The sequence below is a fragment of the Myotis brandtii genome, unplaced genomic scaffold (genome assembly GCF_000412655.1).
Source record: "Myotis brandtii unplaced genomic scaffold, ASM41265v1 scaffold621, whole genome shotgun sequence".
In the NCBI taxonomy this organism is placed as follows: Eukaryota; Metazoa; Chordata; class Mammalia; order Chiroptera; family Vespertilionidae; genus Myotis; species Myotis brandtii.
In genome coordinates, this window is record NW_005370372.1 from 2,357,022 (window position 1) to 2,384,760 (window position 27,739).

General features: G+C 34.4%; 1 protein-coding gene across 1 annotated transcript in view; it reads left to right on the top strand.

Moving 5' to 3' along the window:
* Positions 1–27,739, top strand: part of PCLO (piccolo presynaptic cytomatrix protein) — a gene marked incomplete at its 5' end in the record, with an annotated part of 285,887 nt that overhangs the window by 237,323 nt on the left and 20,825 nt on the right. Inside the window, 2 exons of the mRNA XM_014528177.1 lie at positions 10,588–10,729; positions 17,343–17,416. Coding sequence (XP_014383663.1) covers positions 10,588–10,729; positions 17,343–17,416 — 216 coding nt within the window. The remainder of the gene's footprint in view (positions 1–10,587; positions 10,730–17,342; positions 17,417–27,739) is intronic.

Consider the following 27,739-nt stretch of genomic DNA (forward strand, 5'->3'; position numbering starts at 1 on the left):
CCTGGGGACAGAGGCTGAATTCCCAACCCAGTGCCAGCTGGGGGACGTGAGGCTACATTCCCCTGCCCGGCGCTGACTGGGGATGTGACACTGTTATTGTTTATTTATTAATAAATTTAAATATTATTTTATATACATTTTACTAATTTTGTTTCATCTCTGACACTTCTATTATAGAGAAAGGGCAAATAGCAATATTAAAATATTTCCTCCAATTCAGTTCCTTTTAATGTGCACGAATTTCGTGCACCGGGCCACTAGTGTGTGTGTGTGTGTGTATTGATTTTTAGAGAGAGAGGACGGAAATGGGAGAGAGAAACATTGATGTGAGAGCAAATATTGATTGGCTGCCTCCTGTATGCCCCCTAACGGGGATGGAGCTGGCAACCAGGGCATGTGCCCCAACCAGGAATCAAACCAGCAACCCTTTGGTGTACAGGATGATGCCCAACCACTGAGCAACACTGGCCAGGGCAAGAAAAATGGAGCATGATGGGGCACAGTGAGGGATCCTGGACAAAGAGTACAATATGAGCATGGGGCTGGGAACATTATCATCTGGGTAGGAGGGATTCAGGGAAATGCTACCTAAGGCAGAGGAATTCCAAATACATTGTCTGGCTACCTAATAGTATTGCCTAAATCCAGATATCTAAACTACCCATGAACTACTTACTTTCCCCCCACTTTTCATCCATATGTGTTGCATTATGTAAAATCATGATATTTCACCCATTCTTTTTTGTAGGGGTGGGGGGACATATGGATATGGGATAGGATGAGAGGCATCTTCATGTGTACTGAGGCGGATTGGGAAACTATCCTTTTCTTTTTATTTTATTACTGTGTGGAATGTGTAAAAATATAATTAATCACTCAGGAGCCATTAATGGATTTTAAATGAAAATATATTATATTAGAAATACAGAATTTTGACTGGGGTATTGAGTTTTTTTAGAACAAATAGGAATAAGTAGATATATAATCATAGCTCAATCCTTTAATACTTTAGTATCTTCAAGGTAAGATACTGAAAGATAAAATTTTATTAATTAGTTAAATTGATAATTTGAACAGAAATTAATAAAAAAACTGATGTTGAAATTACAAATCAAATAAGAACAGATAAGTTTTGAGAAGAAAATGCTTGCTGAAAGTCAGGAGCATGGATCCCTATTTTTAAACAAATAAGAAAGACAGTAGAATAAAATTTCTGCTGTATTTGTTCATAAAAGAAAATAGAAGGAAAATTGGCTTTTCCTCATTACAAACACAAAACCACAGTATTTAAAATTCTATTTGTCACATTATATTTTAATCTAACTCTTTATATAAAATTAATTTGGAATCTATATATAGAGACAGAAAATAAACTTTTTATACTATATAATTTAAATTTCTATATACATGAATAACTATTGAATTACTATTTTGGCTCCATTCAACTATTAATTTACAAGAAAAGTTTTAAAACTTTAAAGAAAACCCCTTTTATGGAAGAATTTACATTACTTTATGCCAGCAAATCTCATTATTTACTCTGGGTTTCTGCATATCATAAAACAGCTTTTTAAAGCAAAATAAGGACAAAAAATTGGTATGATACATGTAATTTTTAATTCAGATTTTATATTCCTAGGGTTTTGAAGTTCTGCATGTAATAAGTTTTGAAGAAACTTTATAAAGTTAAAAAGGATAATAAGAGCAATAATAAATATTTTCAAGAAAGGCTAACAACTTGATTTTTTAGTATAAAAATAGATGACTGTCAGAAAAAGCTGGTGCTAATTGGTTTCTTCTCATTTTCACATTTAACACTTCATTTCTATCACTGTAGATCTAAACCAGTAATTCTCACAGTGTGTTCATTGACCCCTGAATGTTGCAGAGATGCTTTGTAAGGGTCTAAAAGGTCAAAAAATTCTTAAGAATATTAAGATATTATTTGCTTTTTTAACTCTCATTCTTTCTCAAGTGTACAGTAGAGTTTTCCTGTATTTACATGAGATGTCAGGACATCATTGCTTTGATGACTAATGGAAAATGAACTTACTTATTTTAAATTTTTCTTAAGTTTTAATTAGGTAAATATTGGTAGATATAACTCACATAAAACAAAGTTCTTTGGGGAATTCAATAATTTTTTAAAATGTAAAAGGGATCTTGAGATCAAAATGTTAAAAAGCCACTGATCATAATTTTTCTAACAGCCAAAGACATTGGATAATTAGAGGTTTCTTCCAAGATATAATTATATTTGTCTTATATCTGTATGCCTTATATCTGTAATATTACACTTCAGAACCCCTTCTTTCCTTTCTCATTTAATGTTAACTTATAATTATTCAGATTGATAAAAATTTTTATTTTAAATTATTATTCAAAATACTTTATTGGAAATGATTTAGATTAAATTATTATTATATGTCTATATTACTCCTTACTTTCAAAATCTGACTGGTAAGTTGCCTATCAGCTAATCAAGTTGTACCCAAATTAACATGGAGTGAGAGGGAGAATTATAAATATAGAATAATTTTTATGTGTCCCTGTCCTGAAGACCAAATTTATTGGAAAAGCAATTGTTTATAAATTTTGGGTTTTTTTTAATTTTTGTTGTGTTATGTATAGTACCAGACCTATATACTGTAAATTAATTGTGTTGGTAGAAATAATAGAAAAACTGAAGATCATCACTTTGATTTAAATTTGAGGAAAAAATTAATTTTTTTACCTCTTACCAAATTTCTGATCCCTAATTTTCAAGCATATAATTTAGCATGTTTAGATCTAAAAAGGAAATTCTGAAAAAAATGTTTATTATTTCTAGAAAATATTATCTGAATTACCTATATTAGTTCATTTATATTCATATATACATTTGTTTATTTTTTAATGAATATTATATTCCAAACCTCTTCAAAGTGTTAGTGAAACTACAGTAAACAAAATAGACAAAAATCACTGTTATTGTGAATCTTCTAGTATTATTTATTTAATAACAAATTAAAGATATCTGGGACGAATTATGAAGAATGAGAAAGTAAGAGTTTTGTCTACCTTCAGCTGGTACTGGAAGAAAAAAATGTAATTTATGTGCATAATCATGTTTAGAAATATCTAGAAGTATAATTAATTATTTTATTTGTTTGGCTCTCATTCACACTAATAATCTTTACAGCTCACTGGAATATAATCAACTACAGGAGGAGAGAAAGTATTTGAAAATGATTTACTTGAAGAAGGTAGACAGATTAATGAAATTAACTAGGGAGGTTAGGTCCCATGGGGCTGGACACATCTTTATTAAATAATTGTCTAAACTCCTTTATTTTGTGGCCATTGACTACATTTGAGTGATATGAAAAATACTATTCAGCCATGTAGCATTAGCCATATAAATTAGTCTGCTGCTATTATTAAATTGTATATATTTATACTGGAAATATACTGTATTTGAGCAGGATTTTAATATAAATAAAACTGTTTGAATTCTATTTAAGATCAATGTCCTTGTTATCTAAGTATTCATGATCTAAGTTATCAGTTTCTGGATTATGTAAGATCAGTTTTCAAAACTTCTTATAATTATTCAAACAATTCTGCATGTTTTGCAAGTAAACTTCAAGACAGAATATTTCTGCTTCAAAAGAAAATGAAGTGAATATTGAAAAATTAAGGGTTGGCCTTTAAGACTTGATGTAGATCTTGAATGATTTTTCTTTCAAATATTATTCTCCTTACCATTAATCTTTTAAAGATAAAAATTTTTAGTGTTTACAGCAATTGTGCTAGCATCTTTTATCAAAACCAAATCTTGGTATTTGATAAATTACTTGATTGTTCTATTTATTTGGACATAGCTGGAATTATAACCTAAATTTATTAAATATAAAATGAATTTACTATCTTAATTTTCATTTATAAAAATATCTTAATCAAACTTTTCCCCATTATTTGCCCTGAAATTTTGGTCCCCACTTAACCTGCATTTACTTTAATTGACTTCTTCAAAAACCAGTTCTGAACCAAAAACATGTTAAAAATGAAGATGGACTTAAAAGGCATCATTAGAGCGTAAATGCAAGGACTATAGTAGACTATTGAGCCATCGCATATATTTACGTAAGAAAAAATCCTCTCTACCATGTTATTAGTTAAACTAACTTTACTCTCATTTCCAAACACCTGTTATATTGAAGTTACATGATATTATTTCTGTTACTGGAATAATCATTGAAACTGTTATCTGCAAAGATAGAGAATGAGTGAGTAGAGAGTATGAAGGATACCTGAAAATTACTGATAACATTAGATAAAAACAGATTATTAAATTGATCATTAAAATATCTTGAAAAATTCAGCCATAAAGTCAATGCAGATGGAGAGGGAAGAGTGTGAACTTGAGCTTCATCACCTTTCCTAAAACAGAGCAGATAGAGGTGTCACTTCTCCATCTGGTTCTCTGAATAGTACTACTAAGTGAATATGGAATATGTTAAGAGACATATTTTGATTTTTATAAGGTAAAAAGACATTCTATTCCTTATGGTTTGGTATAAATGTTTAATGTCTTTGTGCTTTTTTTAACCAATAATTTTTATTTTAAAAATTCCAATATTATTATTCCTTCGTCTGCCACACACACACACCAAAGTTTATAAATGACTGATATAGAGATCAAAGTTACCTATTTTCATACTTTTATTTATGAAAACTTGTAATTTGAGAGTATGTGAACACTCCTATAAATAGCTGTATTAAAACTAACTATGACATTTTTCTGATTTATTTTAAATCTTTCCGAATTGGATAGTGAATACTGTATACTGAAGTAAAGTTAGAAAAAAAAATAAAGTTCTTGTAAGATACAACATCTCTTTTTAAATTAATACCCCTGTACTGCAATAAAATATATTTTTAAAAGTGGACATAATTCAAGGGAAGCCTACCAAATAAAGTTAGTAACAATGGAACTTAAAACCTGACATTTTCAGGTACACACTCAAAACAAGTCAACAAATCAGATAAAACTACAGTCTCTTTAGTAACAGAAACAACAACAGTAATAGCAGGTGGATGAAGAGATTGAAAGATAGGCAGTGATAGTGGGGAAAAAGTAAAGGTCACTAAAGTAAATACCAGCTAAACTAAAGCTAGCCAAAGAAAAAATTTCTAAAATAGCCAGATGGTTATTTCAGTTCTATCATTAAACTGTTGGAATAAACAAATAATTATTAAATGATTTCTCTTAATTTCAAACAGTTGATCTTAAATCCTATAGATTGTATCAATGCAGATAATATTAATATCATATCAACCAAGTAATTTTGGAAATTGCAGGCTATCTACATTACAAATTATTCCTGAAATATTTGGAAATAGCTTTGAGCTGGACCAAGGATATAAAACCAATGATAGAAATCACAGGCAGCAGGGCTTTACACATTCCTAGCACTGAATTCTAAATTCTGAAATATGCAGACACCTCACAGTTTTTTTAAATATATTTTTATTGATTTCAGAGAGGAAGGTTAGAGAGGAAAGGAGAGGGATAGAGAAATAGAAACATCAATGATGAGAAAGAATCATTGATTGGTTGCTTCCTGCACGCCCCACACTGGGGATGGAGCTCACAACCTGGGCATGTGCTCTGATCAGGAATCAAACCATGACCTCCTAGTTCACTGAGCCATGCTGGCTGGGCAAAAACCTCACAATCTTAATCTGATATAATTGGATGTGATAGAAAAGCGGATTAGTGATTGTTTTAGTTTTGCTTCTTTCTCATTAATTAGCGTCTGAACTGAAACAAGTTACTTAATCTTTCCTGAGCTTAGTTTTCCTATAGGCGAAATCATGGGTCAGGAGTCTGTTATCTCTAGAGTCCTTAGCAGCTTTTTTTGATCTCCAGGGTTTCACAATTGTAAAGTTGTCTTCAATTCTGATCTGTGGACTTTGAGCACAGCGCTGCCATCATGTGGTAGGAACAGTGATAGGTCTGCATTTTTAAGTGCTATTGTACTAACACAGGGCAAACTAATTGAAGACAGATGTTCAGTCAAAGAGACACGATCAGGTTTAATTAAGATTAGCCACAGTAGAGTAATAAAACAATGATGTCTAACCATCTTTCATCCGAAGGAAATGAAGAGGTCAGAAATAATTTAAGGCATGTTACATTGCCTCACAGAAGATAAAATTTGTTTGCCTGAAATGCCCCACAATCACTGAGTCTCAAAAAGGATTCAAGACCAGAGGATTTATTCCTATAGGAAGCAGGACCCTTTCTGCAAGAGTGTGTATATTTACTCATATGCTTACTTAATACATTCTTTCTTCTAGTCAGTACGTGGTAGTACAAGCAGGAATTCACAAAGAAAGTACACACACAAAATGTAGGCTCCAGAAATGTTTTCTTAAATAAACTTCAATTCTTCTGTAAAACAAACATTCTCATATGTAATACATAGGCACATAATATACTCACGCATAATAGATCCATGATTTCTGAAACTCTGATTAAAAGTTAAGCAGAGGTGGGATGTTTTTACATTGTTAATTTTAAAATCATAAAATTATGGAAACCCTATTTATTTTAATGTTTTAAAATATTTTCTTTAGCAACAGAAATACAAAGACAAGAAGTGGGATTAGCACAAGTACTAGTGTCTATAAGTGGTTCCGATGCATTGTTACTATACATACTATTTTCTATCATTTCAATTTAAATATATATATATAACTAGTGGCCTGGTGCACATTGAAAGGAAATTATTAGAAGGTGGCCAGTGGTGTGGGACTGGGCGAGATGGGCTGGACATGCCTGGAGCCAACCTCCCTCGGTCCCTCCCCGGCCAGCTGCACCTGGGGTGGCACTGCGGCTCAAAGGACATCTGCCGGGTGAGCAGGGTCCCTCTGGCAGGTGGGGTCCCTCGGCCTGGCCTGCGGGGATTGGGCCGAAACCGGCTCTCCGACTTCCCCTGAGGGGTGCCAGAGTGCTAGAGTTGCTGTCCCTGGGCAGCTCTTGCATCGAGCATCTTCCCCCTGGTGGTCAGTGTGCATTATACCTACTGGACGGTCGGTTGGACAGTCGCTTAGCCTTTTATATAATAGATAAATATCCATGGTCGGTTATGAACTTATTTTGAAGGTCACAAAGCTATGCTCTCTTGTGCTTAGTGTATTATCATTATTTCTTTCAACCAAACAAGTTTTGTGAGGATTGGGAAAACAAAACATCTTGTTGCAAAACATTTTGTTGAATGATCAAATTTTTCCACACAGTATGACATTGAAGTTGCTGTTGCTGAGAAGTGTATGATTTATATAAAACACACAGTTGGATAAAAAGTGAGATATTACTAAATTATTCAGCTGTTTCAGTTATTTGGTTAAGGGAAACAATGATTAATTTATTATTTTTAGTAAATATTTCTTCAGCATAGTTTCAGGATAAGCTTTTAAGAAGGCTACAATGGAGAAAACACAAGCTCTGCTTTGAACAATGACATGAATAAAACAACTACAATCAAAGACAAAAAGTGGTGATTGTCAAGAAAAGATATTTGATCTTATGCTTTGAGAGTTCACGTCTGATTGGCAAGATAAGGAAAATGCATGAAGCAGGGCCTTTACTGATCTGAGCTGGGCCTTGACTGATAAATATAATTTAGGTATGAAAAAGTGTTTGGGGCAGAAGAAGCATAACAAAATTGGAAAGAATAGCCCCAGCCATAGCTCAGGAGAAATAAAGTCAAACCAAAGGGAGTCAGAGTGAATGATCTGAGTGGTCTTCCGGGTAAAGCATTTGAAGGAGAATTATAAGAGATACATTTGGAAAGAAACAGATGATAAAGGACTCTTGCAGGCAAACTACAGATTTGGCTAAAATTGCTTATGCGAAGGGTAGATACAGCCCGGTAAAAAGCAAAGGTCCATTCTGCATCTTAATTGAACTCATTTTCAGAAGCAATCCAAATGTCAGGCTATCTAGTCCCACTCCACATTTACATAACCAGGTTAAGAATAAAAAATCTAATAAAGCAGTAGATGTTTTGTTAAGGTAATGCCAAACACCTAGATTTATTTAAATTAATTACCTAACATAACTACCCAACAACGCTTTAGACATCTTACATGAATTTTATTTGCAAAAATATTAGGTAGGCAAGACTTATATGTTCCATAGATTTGTTTTTTTTTTCTTTTTGTACTTATAAAAGATTATTTGTTTGCATTTAAATGGACAGCACTTGCACAGGCTTTCTGAATGAGATTTCTATTGCCCTAGACAAGACAAAGAGAACCAACACTGTCTTTTGTTAAATTTACTTCTAGCCTTGTTCCTTTCTTCTTATATCATTTTGCATTTGAAGTTTCCCAGAAGGGAATAGAACTAGAGACTGTATCAGGAAAATCAAAGTTCACAAAAGAAAAGATTGAATATTTTTTAAATGTAAATATTAAGACATCCTGTCTATAATGTAGCTATTTTGATATATTGTGAGATTGCTCTTGGATGAAAATTGTTTTAATTTAGTAGAAATAAATTGATTTAAAATTAATGTTTGTTAAGATTTGTCTTTGAAGATAGTATATTGTGATTTTCTGGTCAATAAAATTAAAACTTTTTATTCAATATCATACTAAAAACTATAAACAGTCTTGTTGGTCGGATTATATAATGACAACCAAAAAGTATGACAGCGTTCCTTTCTTTACAATCAATTGACTAATCTAACTCATTATGTGGCAATTTACTTTACTTTATAAATGCTTATAATTTTATATCATAGTGGTGTTATCTTTTCATTTTTTAAGTTATTTCTTAAAATTGTTTTCTTTAACACCAAATACTCTATCTGTGTTTCTTCTACATAAATTGAAGAAAAATTAAGCAAACATTGTAATTATCATTCTGTTTCAGCAAATCTAGTCCTATGGGTTACCAGTAATTCTTTGGTCATTGGTTATATAACAGCATTCAAGCCTTTTTCTAAATAGCTATTTCAAACTTATACCTGATATGTAATTGACTAATACCCCCCCCCCCCGCCCCGTTCTGAGAAACTGATACTACTATCACTGGAATAGATATGAAACTGTCTTGTAGCTTTAGAGAATCTGTTGTCCTGAAATGAGGGAAACGCTGAAACTTTTTCAAGATTGATCCTGACTGCCCTGATGATGGTTTTCCTACCCTCTCATGGTTTCCCTCACCATGTCTATATTTTTCACTTACATGGTTATATTGATTACATTAAAATTCCAACACATCAAGAGTCATCGTGCTTGTATATTGTTTCTTAAGAAAAATGTAGATATCTTAGGATCATTAAAGAATTACCAACTATTCATCCAGTGGTGTGACTCTATCTGCTTACAAAACTTCTGATTGAACAGAGGCGTGTCTATGGAAGAGGGCCTCTTAGTTTAGTAGCCTAGAACATGTCTACAATTAGACGAGAAGCCAGGCAAACGTACTGTCAGGGACGAGGTATACTCAAAGACACTGGGGAACAGCCAATGAGGAGAGAGTGGGGAGATGGCAAGATGAAGAAGAGTCAGTTACTGGGCCCGTGCTTTCTCTCACTCCTCACAATCACAAGCTTAGGAGACAGGCATTACTGACCCCATTATTTTCAAATGAGGAAACTGAGACTTCTTAGGTTTACTACAGAATGAGTTGGGATTCAAAATCACATCAATATGATCAAAGCTCATACTCTTAAACTGACCAGATAGAAGAAGGTAGATGACAATTTCAAAAATTTGCCTAGAGCATCTTCTCTCTACAAAAATAAGAGAAACACTTGCCTTCTCTTCTTTTTACATCAAAAGTTCCCCCCAAATCTCCTCTAATCTAGAACTTCCCTAACAATATTAGTACTATACTCCTGCTGCATAATTTACAGAACAAAATTATTATGTTTCTATGGGAATATAGATTCTTATATCCCCCCCAAATTAAACTCATTGAAATTTTAAAATAAGTCCCAGTCATAAATTAAGAGGTGCCAAAAGGAAACAAATATCTTAAAACTAAATAACCTGCTGGAGATAGTTGGTAGAGCTACATACAAGCAAGCCCAGAATTTTCAATCACTTCTTGAAATTATCTATTTTGCATCTTCACTTCTCAAGAGAAAAACATTATTAGTTATTAATATGGAAAATAATTAAGAAAAAAATTTGTCCTTATCCGGCTATTTGTATTTACCCAAGTCTTTCTAAACTCCTTTCTCCATGAAATAGCCAACATTCTTATTTGTTTGCCATATTATTGCAATACTGTACAAATAAATCACAAGTAATAATAATAGAATACTTACATACTACTTAACTCAGTCTAAAATATGATGATTTATCCTTTAAAAGTGATTGTTTTTTTTCTTTATGTCTAATAATAACAATCGAGGACTATGTGCATTATCTGTTAAGGAAAACAAAATGAAAGGCAGATTAAGAAATCAAAGCTGTTTCTTTATCGATATAAATGAAGAAAATGCATAAGTATGCATTTGAAGGTCACTGGGAGTAGTGTCACTGATTGACTGTGGTGTTGACTCTTCCCACACCATGCAGCAAAGCCCACCAATCACCGGCCTGCAGAAAGCTCCGTGTCCACCGGCTCCTCGGGCAGCAGCTTCGGCAGTGGGTATAGCGTGGACAGTGAAGGAAGCAGCAGCACTGCAGGGGAGACTAATCTATTTCCTATTCCAAGGATGTAAGTGGCTCTTTTTTTCTCACTACAAAGCTAACAGCATCATGAGTAAGCTTTTCTTAACATTTAACAGGAAATAACTAGATAATTATCCAATTCTGAGTCATTGTCCCTGAAACGCTTCAACTGTTCATGGTTACACTTAAAAAAAATACACTGTTTAGGAAAGACTGGATTCATTTAGTTAATTCGAAGGATGAATGATGGTCACTACCAGCTTTACTTATTTAGTGCAATTTGTATTAAATTAAAAAAACTGATAAAAATTGATTAGCCATGCCTGAATCATGCTTTAATCAAATACTGAACAAACACAAACATCATTGGGATTGGAGAGAAACAGATTAATTTACTTTGAATCAGGAGAGATTAAACATATTTAAAGAACTCATGTCATATTTGAAATAGATAACACATTGGGCTACTCATATAGATTTTTTCAACTATAAATCTCACTACGATTAAAATTGAAGATTTTTGTCCAAATTTTCTAGAACAAATATCAAGTATTACATAGATCTCTGAGTAGATACTCTTGGAATAAAGTTCACTTATAATACGTTAAACCTAAAGAAAATCATATTGCCAATCAAATGTAAGATTGTTTTTAGAATGGATTTAGTCATATGGGTGGCAAAATCCAGCAGCATCCAAGATAAATATGTAGGTCATATCTGTTCCAATATAAAAATTGAAACAATGACCTTTCTTTCTCCTCCCCACTACTAGTTTTCTGGGCTTTCAAAAACACCACAGCTCGAGAATCTAGGCCAGGGTGAATCCAGCCTGCCACCTGGTTTTGTTAGATCTGTAAGCTAAAAATAGCTTTTGAAAAAGGAAAAAAACACACACCAAAAAAAAAAAAAAAAAAACAGGAGAGAATAGCATTTGATGACACAGGAAAGTCCTACGAAATTGAAATTTCAGGCCCACAAGTTTCTATTGGAACACAGCCACACCCATTCACTTAAGTGTTGCTAATGCTGCTTCCCACTCCCTGGGCAATCTTCAGTAGTTGCAACAGAGACCGTTCAAGTCATTTACGATCTGGTCCTTCACAGAAAAAGCTTACAGACCCCTCGCTGGAACCCTGGGAAAGTGTCCTTTTCATTTTCTCCCATGTTGAGTGAGGCTTTCTTGGGGGGTGGAACTTCGTTTTCTCTTTGTTTTAATGTCATGGTTTTTTATTTCCTTTTGATCTCCAGAATGGTACTAATATTTAGATAATGGCTCAATTTACAAAATTGAGCCTCAAAATCTTGGAGGAAATGTACTTGTACAGTGAAAAATGTGTTTATATTGTTATTTTTAAGTTACATTTTTCCTGCTTAAAATGAGTAGTTGTTAGATCACCTGTTCATCTTTGTTTTTTTTAAAAGATTTTAGCTATGGATCAATACAGTTATTTGTATTTCATTCTTTTTCATTGAAAATTATTTCTAAAAGAAGTCTGATCTCATTGTTTCTCAGCCTCTGGTGATCCAATTTGATGGAAGAGAATTTTAGCAAATTCATTAAATTCCTCTCTATAAATTGCAAATTTCATATGAAATTTTAAAGGTTTACACCACACATCCCTTAACAACCTTTCAATTTCTCCTTACCTTTCAAAATACTAATTTAACACTGATGATAAAGTTATAACTTTCAGAGCATAAACTATATTATTTCCTTAATATCTGAATAGACGCAGATTATGTATTTTTACATACATAACGGAATCCAATATTTTTTTCCCATTTTCATATTTCTCTTGTAAATCAAAGCCTTTCAAAATTGCTTAGGAAGCTATTGTTTTGCCATATGAGTACACAAAATAGTTCACTTTTCTAAAGCATTACAGAATATACATATGTATAAGCAGTATTTAGTAGTTATGTCCTTTTGTGTCCAGCACAATTATTGCTTTCACTAGCATAAGTGCTCAGTAACTATTTGGTGAGTGACTAACAGATATAAATTATAAACTGTGTAGTCAGAATGTTCTGAGCTGAAGATTATTTATTGGGAATTCAGAAAAATTGCATACTTCACATGACTCACAGGTACGTTTCCTTTGTACTTCATTTAGTTTCATAATGCTGTAAAAATTTTCTAGATAGCCAGCCAGCATGGCTCAGTGGTTGAGCATCAACCTATGAACCAGGAGGTTATGGTTCAATTCCCGGTCAGGGCACATGCCCAGGTTACAGGCTGGATCTCCAGTGTAGGCAGCCAATCGATGATTCTCTCTCATCATTGATGTTTCTCTCTCTCTCTCTCTCTCTCTCTCTCTCTCTCCCTCTCCCTTCCTCTCTGAAATTAATAAAAACATATATTAAATTTTTTCTAGGTAATTGTACAAATGCACCAAGTACACATTTTAGCTAACTACGTAATGTTAAAATCAGTTTTCATTAGAAGCAATGACTGCAGCTAACTATCACCATTAAAATGAAGTCTAGGACTCAAGATCAAATAAAGAATATCAAAAGTTATTTTATTACAATTACTAAAAATTATAATTATTTTGTTAAAGCTTGACATAGTATAAGATAGTATTTTTTTCAGTCCTCTCATCTGCTAGATTACCACTACCAAAACGATCCTCACTTTCAACTGAATTTGGCTCATTCTACTAGGATGGTGTACTGTTAACGGTGAGATGGCTGCTGTATTGTTGAGCTTTTCTCCCTATTTGTAACAGAGGAAAATTAATGTTTTTTAAATGATCAACTACTTATCTTGAATCTTACAGAAGCAATTATACAAATTGAAGTTTTGTGGATTGCTTAAACAAGACTTTTTTTTTAAAATCCTTAGGTAATATGCCTTCCCTGGAAGAAAACTTAGCAATGTGAATCACATGATTGCACAGAACATTACAGAAAAGTCTGTCTGTGTTTTCTTCCTCCCTCCTTTCCTCCCTTCCTTCCTTCCTTCCTCCCTCCCTCCCTCCCTAATAAAAGCCTCTTCCCTCCCTTCTTCCTTCCTTCCTTCCTTCCTTCCTTCCTTCCCCTTCCTTCCCCTTCCTTCCTTCCTTCCTTTCTTTTTAAAATTTCTTTCTGGGATAGTGGCTTCACTATCTTTTCTTTTTTTTTTAAATTTCCATCTCCCTACCATCTCCACGTTGGCAACTGTTAGCTTGTTCTCTATATCTATGAGTCTGTTTCTGTTTATTCATTTATTTTGGTGATTTTTAGATTCTACATTAAGTGAAATCAGACATTATTTGTATTTTTTCTGTCTGACTTACTGCACTTAGCATAATACTCCATAGTTTCAACCATATTGTTGCTAATGGCAAGTTTTTGTATATACCACATCTTCTTCATCTGTTCATCTATCCATGGACATCTAATTTGCTGCCATATCTTAGCTATGACAATAAGCTGCAATAAAGATAGAGCTGTATATATCTTTCAAATTAGTGGTTTTGTTTTTTTCAGATAAATAATCAGAAGTGAAATTGCTAAATGGTATGGCAGCTCTAGTTTTAATTTTTTGAGGAATCTCATACTATTTTTCCATAATGACTACACTAATTTATAATCCCAGCAACAGTGCATAAGTGTCTCCTTGTCTCCACATCCTCACAAACACTTGTTTATTGATTTACTGATGATAGTCATTCTGACAGGTGAGAGGGGAAATCTCATTGTAGTTTTAACTTGCATTTCCCTAGTGATCAGTGATGTTGAGCATGTTTTCATATGTCTGTTGGCAATTTCTATGTCCTCTTTGGAGAAGTGTCTATTCAGGTCCTCTGCCCATTATTATTTATTTATTTATTCATTTTATTAATCTTCACACAAGGATATTTTTTCTATTGAATTATAGAGAGAGTGGAAGGGAGGAAAAGAGGTGGGGAGAGAGAGAGAGAGAGAGAGAGACATTGATGTGAGAGAGACACATTCACTGGTTGGCTCCTGCATGCACCCCCACCTTGGCCAGCAGGGGATTGAACCTGCAGCCCAAGTACGTGCCTTTGACTAGGAATTGAAACTGAGATCCTTTGATGCGAGGACTGTTATTCCAACCACTGAGCAGCTGAGGCATCTGCCCATTTTTAATGGGATTGGTATCTTGGGGTGTGGGTTTTTTTGGTGTTAAGTTATATGAGTTCTTATATTATTTTCTTAAGTATTTGTATTGATTTCAGACAGGAAGGGAGAGGAAGAAAGAGATAGACACAGAGAGAATAATTGATTGGCTGCCTCCTGCACACTCCCTACTGGGGATTGAGCCCACAACCCCGGCATGTGCCCTGACCGGTAATCGAACTGAGACCTCCTGGCTATAGGTCGATGCACAATCACTGAACCATGCCAGCTGGGCAGTTCTTACTTGTTTATATTAACCACTTATTAGATGTATAATTTGCAAATATGTTCTCCCGTTTAGTAGGCTGTCTTTTGTTTTGCTGATAACTTACTTTGCTGTGCCAAAACTTTTAAGTTGGATGTAGTCCTCTTTATTTTTTTCTTTTGTTTCCCTTGCTTTTGGAGATATATCTAAAAAGGTATTGCTGAGAGTAATATCAGAGTTTACTGCCTATGTTTTCTTCTAGAAGTTTTATAATTTCAGGTCTAATATTTAAGTCTTTATTTGGAGTTTATTTTGGTATATGGTTTAAAAATTTATGACAAAGGATGCAAGGATATATGATGGGATAAGTATAGTCTCCTTAGTAAGTAGTGTTGGCAAAACTGAACAGATATATGCAAAAACTGAACTCAGACAACTTATTTACACCATATACCAAAATAAATGTACATGTGTATATATGTAATTTTTAATATTTTTGGATGCACTTGGTGTTTCACAGTCAGTTAATAAAAATTGGTGCTTAAACCTTTGACCTTGAATGTCAAAATGAGACAATGTAATGGCTTGCAAGATAAAATAATTTCTGAATTTATATCTATTCCTTTTTCATAGTGTGCTAAACAATTTTTAGTAAAACGATAACAGGATCTTTAGAGCAGTGTTCAATTAAGATACCATTTGATTCATTTTAAAAATTTATTTTCAATTATATTTGACATCCAATATTTTATTAGTTTCAACTAGTACAACATAGTGATTAGACATTTATACATCTTGTGAAGTGATTACCCTGATGTCTACTACCCATCTGACACTATACGTAGTTATTACAATATTATTGACTATATTCCCTGTGCTGTACTTTATATCCCCATGTCTGTTTTTATAACTGGCAATTTGTAGTTCTTAATCCCTTCATCTTTTATACCCATCCACTCAAGCCCCTTCCCATCATGTGACCATCAGTTTGTTACTATAAAATTGTAGTGTAGTTTGATATCAGGTACTTTGTTCTTTTTATTTTATTGCTTTGGCTATTTAGGGTCTTTCGTTGGTTCCATATAAATTTTAGGATTACTTGTTTTAGTTCTGTGAAATATGCCATTGATATTTTGATAAGGACTGCATTAAACCTGTATATTGCTTTGGGTAATATGGTATAATTAGGTTCTTAAGAAATAAATATGGTTGCATTTTTAGCAAACCAAATATTTTTGTGAAAGTAAGAATTGTTAGTAAATCCTGCTATGTTAGAATTATTGTCTAGAAAGTATAGTATCAAGATGTTCTTTTGTTCTAGCATTCTTTTGAATACTTAAGCATTTTTATTCCATTTTTTATTACATCTTATATATGTACATACAATGCAATTCCAAAAACTTTTGTATGTCATGTAGCTTTCCTCTAACTAAAGAAATAGCCTATAGTCTTTTGCCTGTTACATTATCAATATTCTGAACCCACAGTGCTCCCAGTATCATAAATTATCTATTTGGCCTTCCAAAAAGTTTGAGGCTGCAACTAAAAATGAACAGCAGACTCTGGCTGAATCCTAAGGCCATTATGTGCATGCCTATTAACACTTTATATTTATTGAATTCTATCATGTTTTAAGCACAGTGTTAAGCACTTTATATATATTTTTTCATGTAGTTTTCTCATAACCAGAAGGTGGCTAATGTGCTACCCTTCTATTACAAAAGAAGAAACAGTCTTCATCAGATTAAGTAGATATGCCTTGGAGGACACACAGCATGAAATAACAAAGCTGGAAGCAGAAACCAAGTGGTCTGACTTCAAAACCCAATATGCTCCATACAACTGAAAACACAGGAAGGATCTGAAAGGAAGCCACAAGTGAAATAAAAGTCTGTGTTATTGCAATATGATTTTATATAATTTAATTCACAATTTTCATTCTTACCAAAGGTTTGATACAACTCATCATAAAAAGTGTAAAAATATAAAAACTCTTCTCAGTTTTGAGTTTAAAATGGAAACATAACCACTCCCAAATTCTAAAACAAAATTTCAAAATCTCATGCTGGTCTGATCATAAATGAATCAACAATTAAGACGCTGAATTTTGAGGTATTAGGTTGGACCATGTAGGAATAATAAACAAATTCTCATTATAAAATTAACACTATATAGAGCAATTTATTATATTTATATTTGCCATTCAGGTAATTTATTGCAGATATGAATATAAAATGTCATTCTATTTTTTGCAAACTTGGCTTTCTCATTTGCATTTAGGAAAGCATAACTAAAAATAGTATAATTTTATTATTTTCTTTATGAACAGAGGGAAGATGGGGCATAATGGGCAAGATCCTATAAAACAGCCAGGTGTAGGAGTGGGCCTATCAGACACTGAAGGTAAGTTAAAATTTATGATACTGGATTTTGATTGAATCTATAGGCTACACTAGAAGTGTTTTTCTTTTAAACATGAATGTTAATTTCTAAATTAACATTTCAATGGTATACTAATGGCAGGAGCACTATGAAATGAGTCATTGGTATCAACATTATTTACTAAATTAGAATGATTTTATAACTTCATTTAACAATTGTCCAATTTCCTTGTTCATATTTAACGTTTAATTGTCTAATTTCTTAGTTCATGTTTAACATTTAAGTGTTCATACTTAAAAATTTAAGAGGATGACAGGACAGAGAGAAGACTTTCTTAAGAAAAAGAAAATCTTCACATTTTAAAACATTTTTTTGTTTAAAATACCATGCAAATAAAAAATAAATCATGAAAGCTCATTTAAGTCAATAAAAATTCTTAAATATATAGAGCTAAGAAGAAACTAATGGTGTAAAATTATTTTGCCCAAAATAAAAATAATAATGAGTGAACTAACTTCTAAAGTGAAAAACTAATTTGAAATTAAATTTGGTTGTATTAACAAATGGTAAGGTTATTACAGATGTAAAAAAAAAAAAAACCCAAAAAACAAAACAAAACAAAACAACAACACAAACCACCCTTAACTTTAGCAAAAATGTAACCAGTATCTGTAAGTGCACAATGACTGGCTTATCTTTCATAATATTGTGATAAGATCAGATAGCACTGTTATTCTGCATGAATTTACCAACCTCTCAATAATTTTAACTATCCTTATTATTTTACACTATTCCAAGTAGTTTCATGTATTATGTCATGTATTTCTTAAAATTACCTATGTAGGTAAATCATACCATGTACTGGTTTTACATAAAAAGAAACTGAAGTGTAAACAGCACACAAGATAAAAGCAAGTGACTTGAACCCATGAAAACGATTCCAAATCACATGCCATTGAAAGAATGATTAAAGGCACAATATCACAAGGACACTAGATAGGGAACTAGGAAACCCAGAATTGGGTTTCACAGCTGGTCCTGATACCTACCTGATGACCTGATCTCTCTGTCTTCTCAAACCTCATCCAACAAATGCAGGGTCTGAGTCAGTGATGGCGAACCTATGACACGCGTGTCAGAGGTGTCATGCGAACTCATTTTTTTGGTTGATTTTTCTTTGTTAAATTGCATTTAAATATATAAAATAAATATCAAAAATATAAGTCTTTTTTTTACTATGGTTGCAAATACCAAAAAATTTCTATATGTGACACGGCACCAGAGTTAAGTTAGGGTTATTCAAAATGCTGACATGCCAAGCTCAAAAGGTTGGCCATCACTGGTCTAAGTGATGCCTAAGGTGCCTAGTGGACTTAAGCAGACATCACATATTTCTGATTCTACTTAAAAAAATCTGGATTTATTTAAAGACTGTGCTTCCTCTTTGTATTGCCATATTCCCCAGGGTTCCATCCTCAATCCACCAGTCTCTTTCCCCACCCTCTCTGCATAATCTCATCAATGCTTGTTGATTAGTCCCAAATCTACCATCCAGACTCTGTGGACAGAACTCTGAGTATTTAAAGCCTAGCAATTATTATATACTCATGGAAGAGCCTGAGAAACCAAGCAGGAGATAGTAAGGTAGCAGAAAGAAGCCGCTGTCCCTGTAGGCTGAAGGCCAGGCATTGCTGAAACCAGGACAGGTCTGTCTTATTGGGAGAGGGAAATACTAGAAATACCAGTGTATCTTGAGACAGATAGGATGGAGAGAAATATCCCAGTTTCTCCTTGCTCCCAGTTTCCAATCTCTGTCAGTGCCTAATCAAATCCAGCCTGAAGCCAAATGACAGGGAAACAGCCCAGGGAGCAGCTACTCTGGGAAGAGGGCAGGAGAAAGACCGAGAATGCATCTGAGGGCACACAGGCTTAAGGCCAGCACAATATTTTGCCTGGAGATGCTGTAGATACATCAAAGTACATATGCTCTAAACTTAATTCACCTTCTTCCCTATTTTGCCTCTTTCTTCTCCTATGTGCTTCTACCACTCACAAAATCTATGCCTATTTACACCATAATTTTCATATGCTGTTATCATTGTTCTTCGATTCAAATTTACCTATTTCTCTGCCTGTCTCCTCTATAAATCTGAACAACTCTAAGACCAGAGTTGTGGCTTCCCAGCACTTAGCAGAAAGTCTTGAGTCTAGAGTTAACTTCAACAATGTTTGCTGAGTGAATGAATAAGCAATATAATCAAATACAGAAGTAATAGTCATTGATTTTCATATGACTCTAGAATTCAGGTATAGAGAAAAGCAATTCATGATCAGTTTTTTACAAAGTTTTAGCTATTTGTTTTCACATTTCTTTTAATCTTAAAGTTTATAAATAAACTTCCTTTTGTTATCAGTCCACATAAACAGCCAATTTATGGGAAAACAAAAACAAACAAAACAGAGTTATTCAGTTTGTTTTTAGACATGATATACTTTCCTACTTGGTTATTCCTCCTTTTAGTTCTTTATAATGGTACACTGTCTCTTTGTGGATTAATACAATTTTCTTTAAATTGTGGATCTTGCAATGTTCCTTTTCATCTTGAATCTTTCATGTTAACCATTTAAGTGCTTTGTTTTATGAACACCTTGGTTTACTAGAAGGGAAATTGATCTAGATATGCTGTCCTAGATATGCTCTAGGACAGCATACTTTAAATCAAAAGTATATCATAGATTTGAAGTAATCACCTTTATACAATTTGTTTTCATAAATGTTTATTTTTGTTTTAGAATTATAATATACAGAATCCAAAAAGTTATATTGTATGGGGCTGAAATTTTATGTTGAACATCTTAATGAAAAACTTATAATGCTAAATAGTCATGTTCTTATTCTACTTATTGAGCATGTCTACTTATTTGGTGTTCTGATTTTTAAAAAATATATATATTTCTACTTAATCATTTTGTCTAATAATGTTTCATCTTCTCTATAGCAGTGACTCATATTTTAATCCCAGTATAAGATTTATTCAGGGAGCCAGAATGTGAGATCAATTGAAGGTTCTGGGGTTCTGACCCAAGATGTAGTAGAAGATATTAATACTCTTGTGGACTATCTCTACCAATGAAATGTTGAAATTCTATAATTTAAGCTCAAAGTGTGAAGTTCAAATAATCTCTATGTTTGGCACATGATTAACATCCTTTAAATTGTAACTATTATTAAATTAGAAGTGAATTTAAGATAGGGACATTTGGATCCCATCCAAAGGAGTGAAATGAATCAAAATTGATAAAATATCATGCACTTGTTGGGAGAGCTATACAAGACCTTTTCTCTTAAAGATTTAAATCACATGAATTAGACTTTCCAATCGTGTTTTCCCAATTTACATTAAAAACCTCTAATACCCTCAAGACAGATGATATGGCCCTTTATTATTAGGTGTATTTAATAGTGTTTTATTTTACTAATGGTCATTCATATATATAACATATAATGACTGGCTTGACCCATTTATTCTTGTAAACCAGGTGTTCACAAGCGTTAGCATCAGGCATCAAAATCACAACTTTGTGTGAGGCTTAATTTGCCTGGTTGCATTCATTTAAAAACACGTAGCCCTAATAAGTCATTTCTTTTCTTAAGTATGTTTGGATGCTTGAATTTAATCCCTTAATTTCCATTTTCAATGGGCCAGAACAAATAAATCTCTACTATTCCAGAAATATGCTAAGCTCTACTCCCAGATGTTTTCAAATAATTGAGTGTGTGAAAGCCCATCACCAATAATGTTAACTAAGGAGACAGAGGAGAGGGTAGGGCCGAGAATAAGATTTGATTCAGTAGCTTACTGGGAATGTTGTGGGATTTTTTTTAAGCATAACAGTTTATGTTGAAGTAATGGAAATCTATAATCACCACAATGATCTCATTCAACAATATATATATTGCCACTTACTCAATATATATATATGCCACTTACTCAAATTCTCAAAATCTGATTCCTAAACTACAAAATTAAGAATAACAACTATATTTTGTATTTATCAAGAATACTAATAATATGAAGTGTGTCATTTACTCAAATATCAAGAACGTTAATAATGTTGAGTAAGTCATTTACTTGGAATCCTGTGGTCAGTGCCACCCATGTATGGACAAGTAGGATGTGCACATCCCAATTCCAGGATACACTGTTCACACAAACCAGTGAGTGAATGGAGTCATTAATGTGGCAGAGGGATGTGGTATATTATATTGCCTGGACCTGGGGTTCAGAATGAAGTGGGGTTTATAGAAATTGGATAAGGAATATTTCCCTTATTATACAGAAGAACTGTTAATAACTTATACCTATTGAGAGCTTAACTATTCTGGGCACTGTGTTAGCTCATTTAATTTTCCCAAGAACTCTGGGATGTAAAAACCTTTTGTCCCTAACCCATATTATTGAGTCTGAAGGTAGACGTGATGCCTGGATAAGCAGCATTCATCTTGCAACTATTAGACAAAAAGAATGTAACAGAGAAAAATTACCTGGTTTCTACCTCATCACTGAAAAGGCAATCCTATACCTGTAGGATTCTCGTTATATTAGAAAAATAAATCCCTATTTATTTAGTTATTATAAGTAAACTATTTTGTTCTTATAGTTGAAAGCATTTCTTAAGAATGCAGAAGGAAAAGAATTTTTAAAGTGCAGTAAAAAGAAGGAATTAAATGGAAATAGTATCTTGGAGTTAACTTATAAAATAATCAAGATATCTACAGTAACTTCTAAGCTTCATTTAAAGCAACTTTAAGACTCTATTAAAGGGGGGGAAAGGAGACATGTACTACTATTTGTAATACTTTAAACAATAAAATAAAATTTAAAAAGAAGAAAAAAAGGACTCAATTAAAGGGCATAAAAAAGATCCTAATAAGTATAGAATCATTCCATGCTTTCTAGTGGAACAGCAAAATATAAATGTAATAAAATTCTAGTTAAATTGCCAACTGGGTATTTTTGAGGAACTCATTATACTTACTCTAAATAAAGAACCTCCAACATCCAAGTCAACTTTGAAAAAGAGGAGCATAGAAAACTTTGGTGCTCATTAGTGTTCCTCAAACACTGGTTATTTTCATTTCTCTGACTCCAAGACCATTTGGCTCTTTCTGATACAGTGGGCCCTTTGACCAGTTGTAGCCCACGAGGCATGATGTGTGCCATTTCTGGACTGAGTATTTGATTAATAGAATGAGATTTATAGAGTTCTCTTTTCCTTTGGGCATGGCAGTCACAAAGGAGAAGATAAGTGACTGTCCCATCAACCTAAGATGTTGTCACTGTAAAAAGCAGAGACCCAGCCAACTTTCACAGTGAGAGAGTATTAAATCTTTCCATTTTAAATCATTAATACAGGGTGTCCCCCCAAAAATGTATATACACATTAACAGCTGATAGCTCAATTTTGAAAATTAAATGTATTTTAATAAACACTGCCTTTATAGTTATTCAAAGTATGTGTATACATTTTTTGGGACACCCTATATTTTGGTAATATTTGTTACTGCAGCAGAATATAATCTATCCTGACTGATACGGGGGTGCAATCAACCTGCGAGATATTAAGACAAAATGATAAAAAGAGTTTGGAAGTTCGCAAGATGAAGGGAACAATGGCATAGAGTACAAAGTGTAGAGATAGATCCAGGACTAGTGGGAACTAAAAGTGGCACCACAAATTAGAAGGGACCCTTTCTCCCTATAAGGAGAAACAAAACAAAACCAAACCCTGAATGATTATCTAACTTTATATGCAATAGTTGATGTTCCATGAGGTTCTAGCAGGAAGCAGTTGACACATTCAAATGGGGTAGTTAGTAGAATTTCATAAAAGGACCATTTACACAGGTGAAAGGAACTAACAAGGAGAGGTGAAGTATAAGAGGACTAGCCACATTTCCACCTGGGCCTAATGAAGCATGAGAAGGGAGGCTGTTGTCAGAACCAACCAAGAGTTCCAGCCATGTTACAGGAGATTTGACTTAAGAGCCGTAGCCTCTGTAGCAAGGCACTGCAAACAAGCCAGCAAGAGAGGGTGGGGGGAGAGAAGGCAATAAATATCCCAGCCTCCCTCTTCCTACTCTCACATCTCCTGCTGGCTCTTCACTGCTACAACCTCACCGAAGTCTCAGGGTAAAGGCAGCCCAGGGGGTGAAGTTCAAGTGTTTTTTTCTTCTTGGGTTAAAGCAAGGTAAGAGGAGAACTGAAGAGGCAACAGAGAATATCTAGCGTCAGGGAATTGAAAATAAACAGTTGAGGTGGAATTCTAGTTAGTTCTTTTATTTTGCATGGCAGTTTAAGGGCATTGGAAGTAAAATGATACCTGGGGCCTAAGGAAGAGTTTTATAGAATGGATCAGTAAAATAGTACTAGATTTTGCTTTTGTAGAAAGTGAAAAACCAAAGAATCAGTTAAAATTGAAAGTAGGATTGAAATCACTGTATGTTGCACTAGCCAATTTGCCTCAGTGGATAGAGCGTCCGCCTTCAGACTGAAGGGCCCTGGGTTTGATTCCAGTCAGGTGCAGATCCCTTGGTTTCAGCCTCAAATCTCAGCCCGCATGCAGGAGGCAACCAATTGCAGTGTCTCTCTCACATCGATGTTTGTCTGCCTCTTCCCTCTCCCTTCCACTCTCTCTAAAAAAGCAATGGAGAAAATATCCTGGGGTGAGGATTAACAAAAATTTTTTTAAAAAATCACTGTATTGTAAGAGTGGCAAAGTTAATCTAAGAACCAAGAAAAAGAAATGATGTAATGGGCCCATGGAAACATTTGATTTCCATAATCTAATTAACCCTCAGGTAATGCCACAGGTTCATTCCTACAGAGGTTATTTGGCTGCCTGGTCACCATCCATTCCTGTAAGAAGCTTGGGGTTGTTCTCTCATTAATTGGAAGTCTCACTCTTACAAACAATTGTTCCTCAAGGAGCTCCTATTATACTATTACCTGGTTTTATTTTTTAAGTTCATTACATGGTAATGCTATTGTTTCTCTGTAATAGATAGATAGATAGATAGATAGATAGATAAATAGATAGATAGATGTAGACCCCACTCCCCCGTACCCCCAGGTGGGTAATCTGCCTGCTTTTAGAAGGTCAGGGCAACTTGATCTGTTTTGTTCTGCAACTTAGATGGGAACCCTAGCCAAGGCCTTGTGGACTCCGGAAGCCAGTCTTGACTTCTTAAGCTTAACACTTTTCTGGAAAAGAACTTCATGAGCTCTTGTTTTATATGACAGCCTCTCCTACTTCACATCCTGGGATCTATTTTCCAGAGGTTTTTGTCAGTTATTTCAAAACTCCAAACATTGTAAATGTGATGTTCACTTAGGCTCTCTCTCTCTCTCTCTCTCTCTCTCTCTTTTAATATATTGATTTCAAAGAAGAAAGGAAAAGGGAAGAGAGATAGAAACATCAATGATGAGAGAGAATCATTGATCGGCTGCCTCCTGCTCACCCCCAACTGTGGATCAAGCCTGCAACCAGGGCATGTGCCCTTGACCGTAATTGACCGTAATCGAACCCTTTATTCCACAGGCTGAAACTCTACCCATTGAGCCAGAGGGCTCCACTTAGGTTTTTAGTGATTCTTCTGATGGCGTAAGTTTTTTGTTTGTTTTCTGCTTGTATTTTTGTCTTGAACAAGATAATAGGAGGCTTTCAATTAAAAATTTTTAAAAGAACTCTGGTTATTTTCAGACACAGTAAAAAATGAATGCTAAGAAGCATGTACTAAAAGGACAAAAACTGCCCAAAACGTTGAAGAAAATCAATCAGAAAAATCTATTTATTCCTACTAAAATTATGTTCTTTCTGGCTTTGTCTCAGAGAGAAAGGATTTCTTTATAGAACAGAATACGGAGAGATTGTGCAGGCTTGCCCTACTTTCGCAGAACTCTTAAATCATATTAAGCCAGAATGCCTGCCTTATTGTATAAGATATCTCCTTGAATCTGGGTTATTTCAAATACTGGCTTAATGAAAAGCTTACAGAACTCTTCTCTCCTGGAAAAAAATTGTAATGAAATCATAACAAAATGCCTCCTCCCTCAGCCCCACTCAGCCCTGGGACATGAACAGTATGCAGATGTAACGGCATAGCTTTGAATAATAGAGGCTTGGATATATATGGAAGCAGAATGAAATTAATAAAGTGACATACAGGCATTTATTTTAGGTGAAACTATAGGTTTGGGGGGAAATCCAAAAATATCTCACTTTGGTGGCCCCCGCTTAGTTTAGTAGGAATAGTATGGGCTTTTCAATCAGACTTGCTAAAAATCACTTCCTTAAGACCTAGACAGAAATGATAGATACCTTATAAACTTCCTGTAAAGATTAGAGAAATTTTACAAATTCCTTCATTGACCATCTAACATATACTAGGTATCTTTTCAATGAGATAAACAGGCAAGGGTGAATAGGCACGGCTCTTGCACTTTCAGGCTGGAGAGTATAATCCCTAAGGTGTCTGGAACACAAGAGTAATTCAATAAATTGAATGCATTATTGTTACCCTTAAGTAAATCATAACTCCATACATGTAACAAGTCAAGAAGTATATGTTCATAAATTAATGCTTTGGAAAGGAAATGGGTGAGCATATACTCTCTCTCTATATATATTGATTGTACCTGGTCTTTCAGGACAACTTTCCCACAAATCCTGAGAGACCCCCCTAAATCCCAAGTGCCCTCCCTTCAACACACATAAGCTCAGAAGCATGTACCTGAATTTGGCATACAATTACTATTATTTAATAAAGACATTGTCACAATTTTGACAATAACCTTCAGGTTGTCTTGTTAGAAATATCTAATCTAGCTATGTAACTTACAGAAAATTCGCCAACTTAAAATTTAGTCTCCTTTCTTGAAAGTGAAATTAAAATACCTGTATTTCACATGTTTGAGGAAAAAATGAGATAATGACAGAAACTTGTGTTAATTTTAATATTATTTAATTAGTATTCATCATGCAGAATATCACAACACTGTTCACTTGTGTTGAAAAATATCCTTCAAGGTTATTTTTTTTTTTTTCAGAAAGGGTTTATTGAGCCGCCACTAGACAGAAAAAAGGCCAGATTGGGCATTCAGTCTGAGCCTAGCAGCAGGGCTGGATGGAAAAGATAGGCCTTTCTGCTGTCCTGGGGCTAATGGGCTCTTTCATTCAATGAGTTTGGGGAAGAAAAACATAAGTTGTTTTGAAAGAATTGACATTGGCCATAGACAAAAGGAGCGGGAGAAGGTGAAGCTGGGCTAGCTCTGGATAGGTGCAGAGTCCATAATGAAAAAGTGTTTGCTCTTTTGCATCGGTGTGGCCAGCAGTCCAGAAAGTTCATGTCTATAAGCCAGATGAGGTGATGTCTGGTGGTTGGCTAGTCTCTCTAGATAATCATAGAAATTAATTTCTAGATAAACTTGGAAGTTAACCCAAAGTTTCAACATGCACTCAGGAATATAAGCAGTCCTTTGTGGGTTTCGCCCTGCAGTTGTTAACTGATTAAACTCTCTTGTCTCTTCCTTCCCCCCTCCAGCCTGCTGCAATTTAATTTAGGACATCTCAGAATTTTCTCCTTGTCATTTGGTTACAGATGAGTGTATACTTAAACTCTGAGAGAACTGAAATTTAGATTTCTTGAAATATATTTGAGTTGAAGATTCATTTATCTCTTGAAAACCAAATTCATTGAATTGTACTGGAAAGAAATTATATCTGACCACAAAGCACTTAACAAATCCTATCTTAGGAAATCTCTTTTAACTCTTTATTAATAAACTAGAGGCCCGGTGCACAAAAATTTGTGCACTCGTGAGGGGGGGGGGTCCCTCAGCCCGGCCTGCACCCATTCACAGTCCAGGACCCCTTGGGGGATGTCCACCTGTTGACTTAGGCTCACTTCCCGGGGGATCAGGCCTAAGCTTGCAGTCAGACATCCTTTTGGCAGCCAGGGGGCTCTTGGGGGATGTCCGACTAAAGGCTTAGGCCCCCAAGGGATCAGGTCTAAACCGTTAGTCATTTTTAGTGCTGCCACAGAGGTGGGAGAGTCTCCTGCCACCACCACTGCACTGGCCAACCATGAGCCAGCTTCTGGCTGAGTGGCACTCCCCATATGGAAGTGCACTGACCACCAGGGGGCAGCTCCTGAATTGAGCGTCTGCCCCCTGATGGCCAGTACGCATCATAGCAACTGGTCATTCTGCCATTCAGTCAATGTGCATATTAGCCTTTTATTATTATTACTAGAGGCCCGGTGCACAAAAATTTGTGCACTGG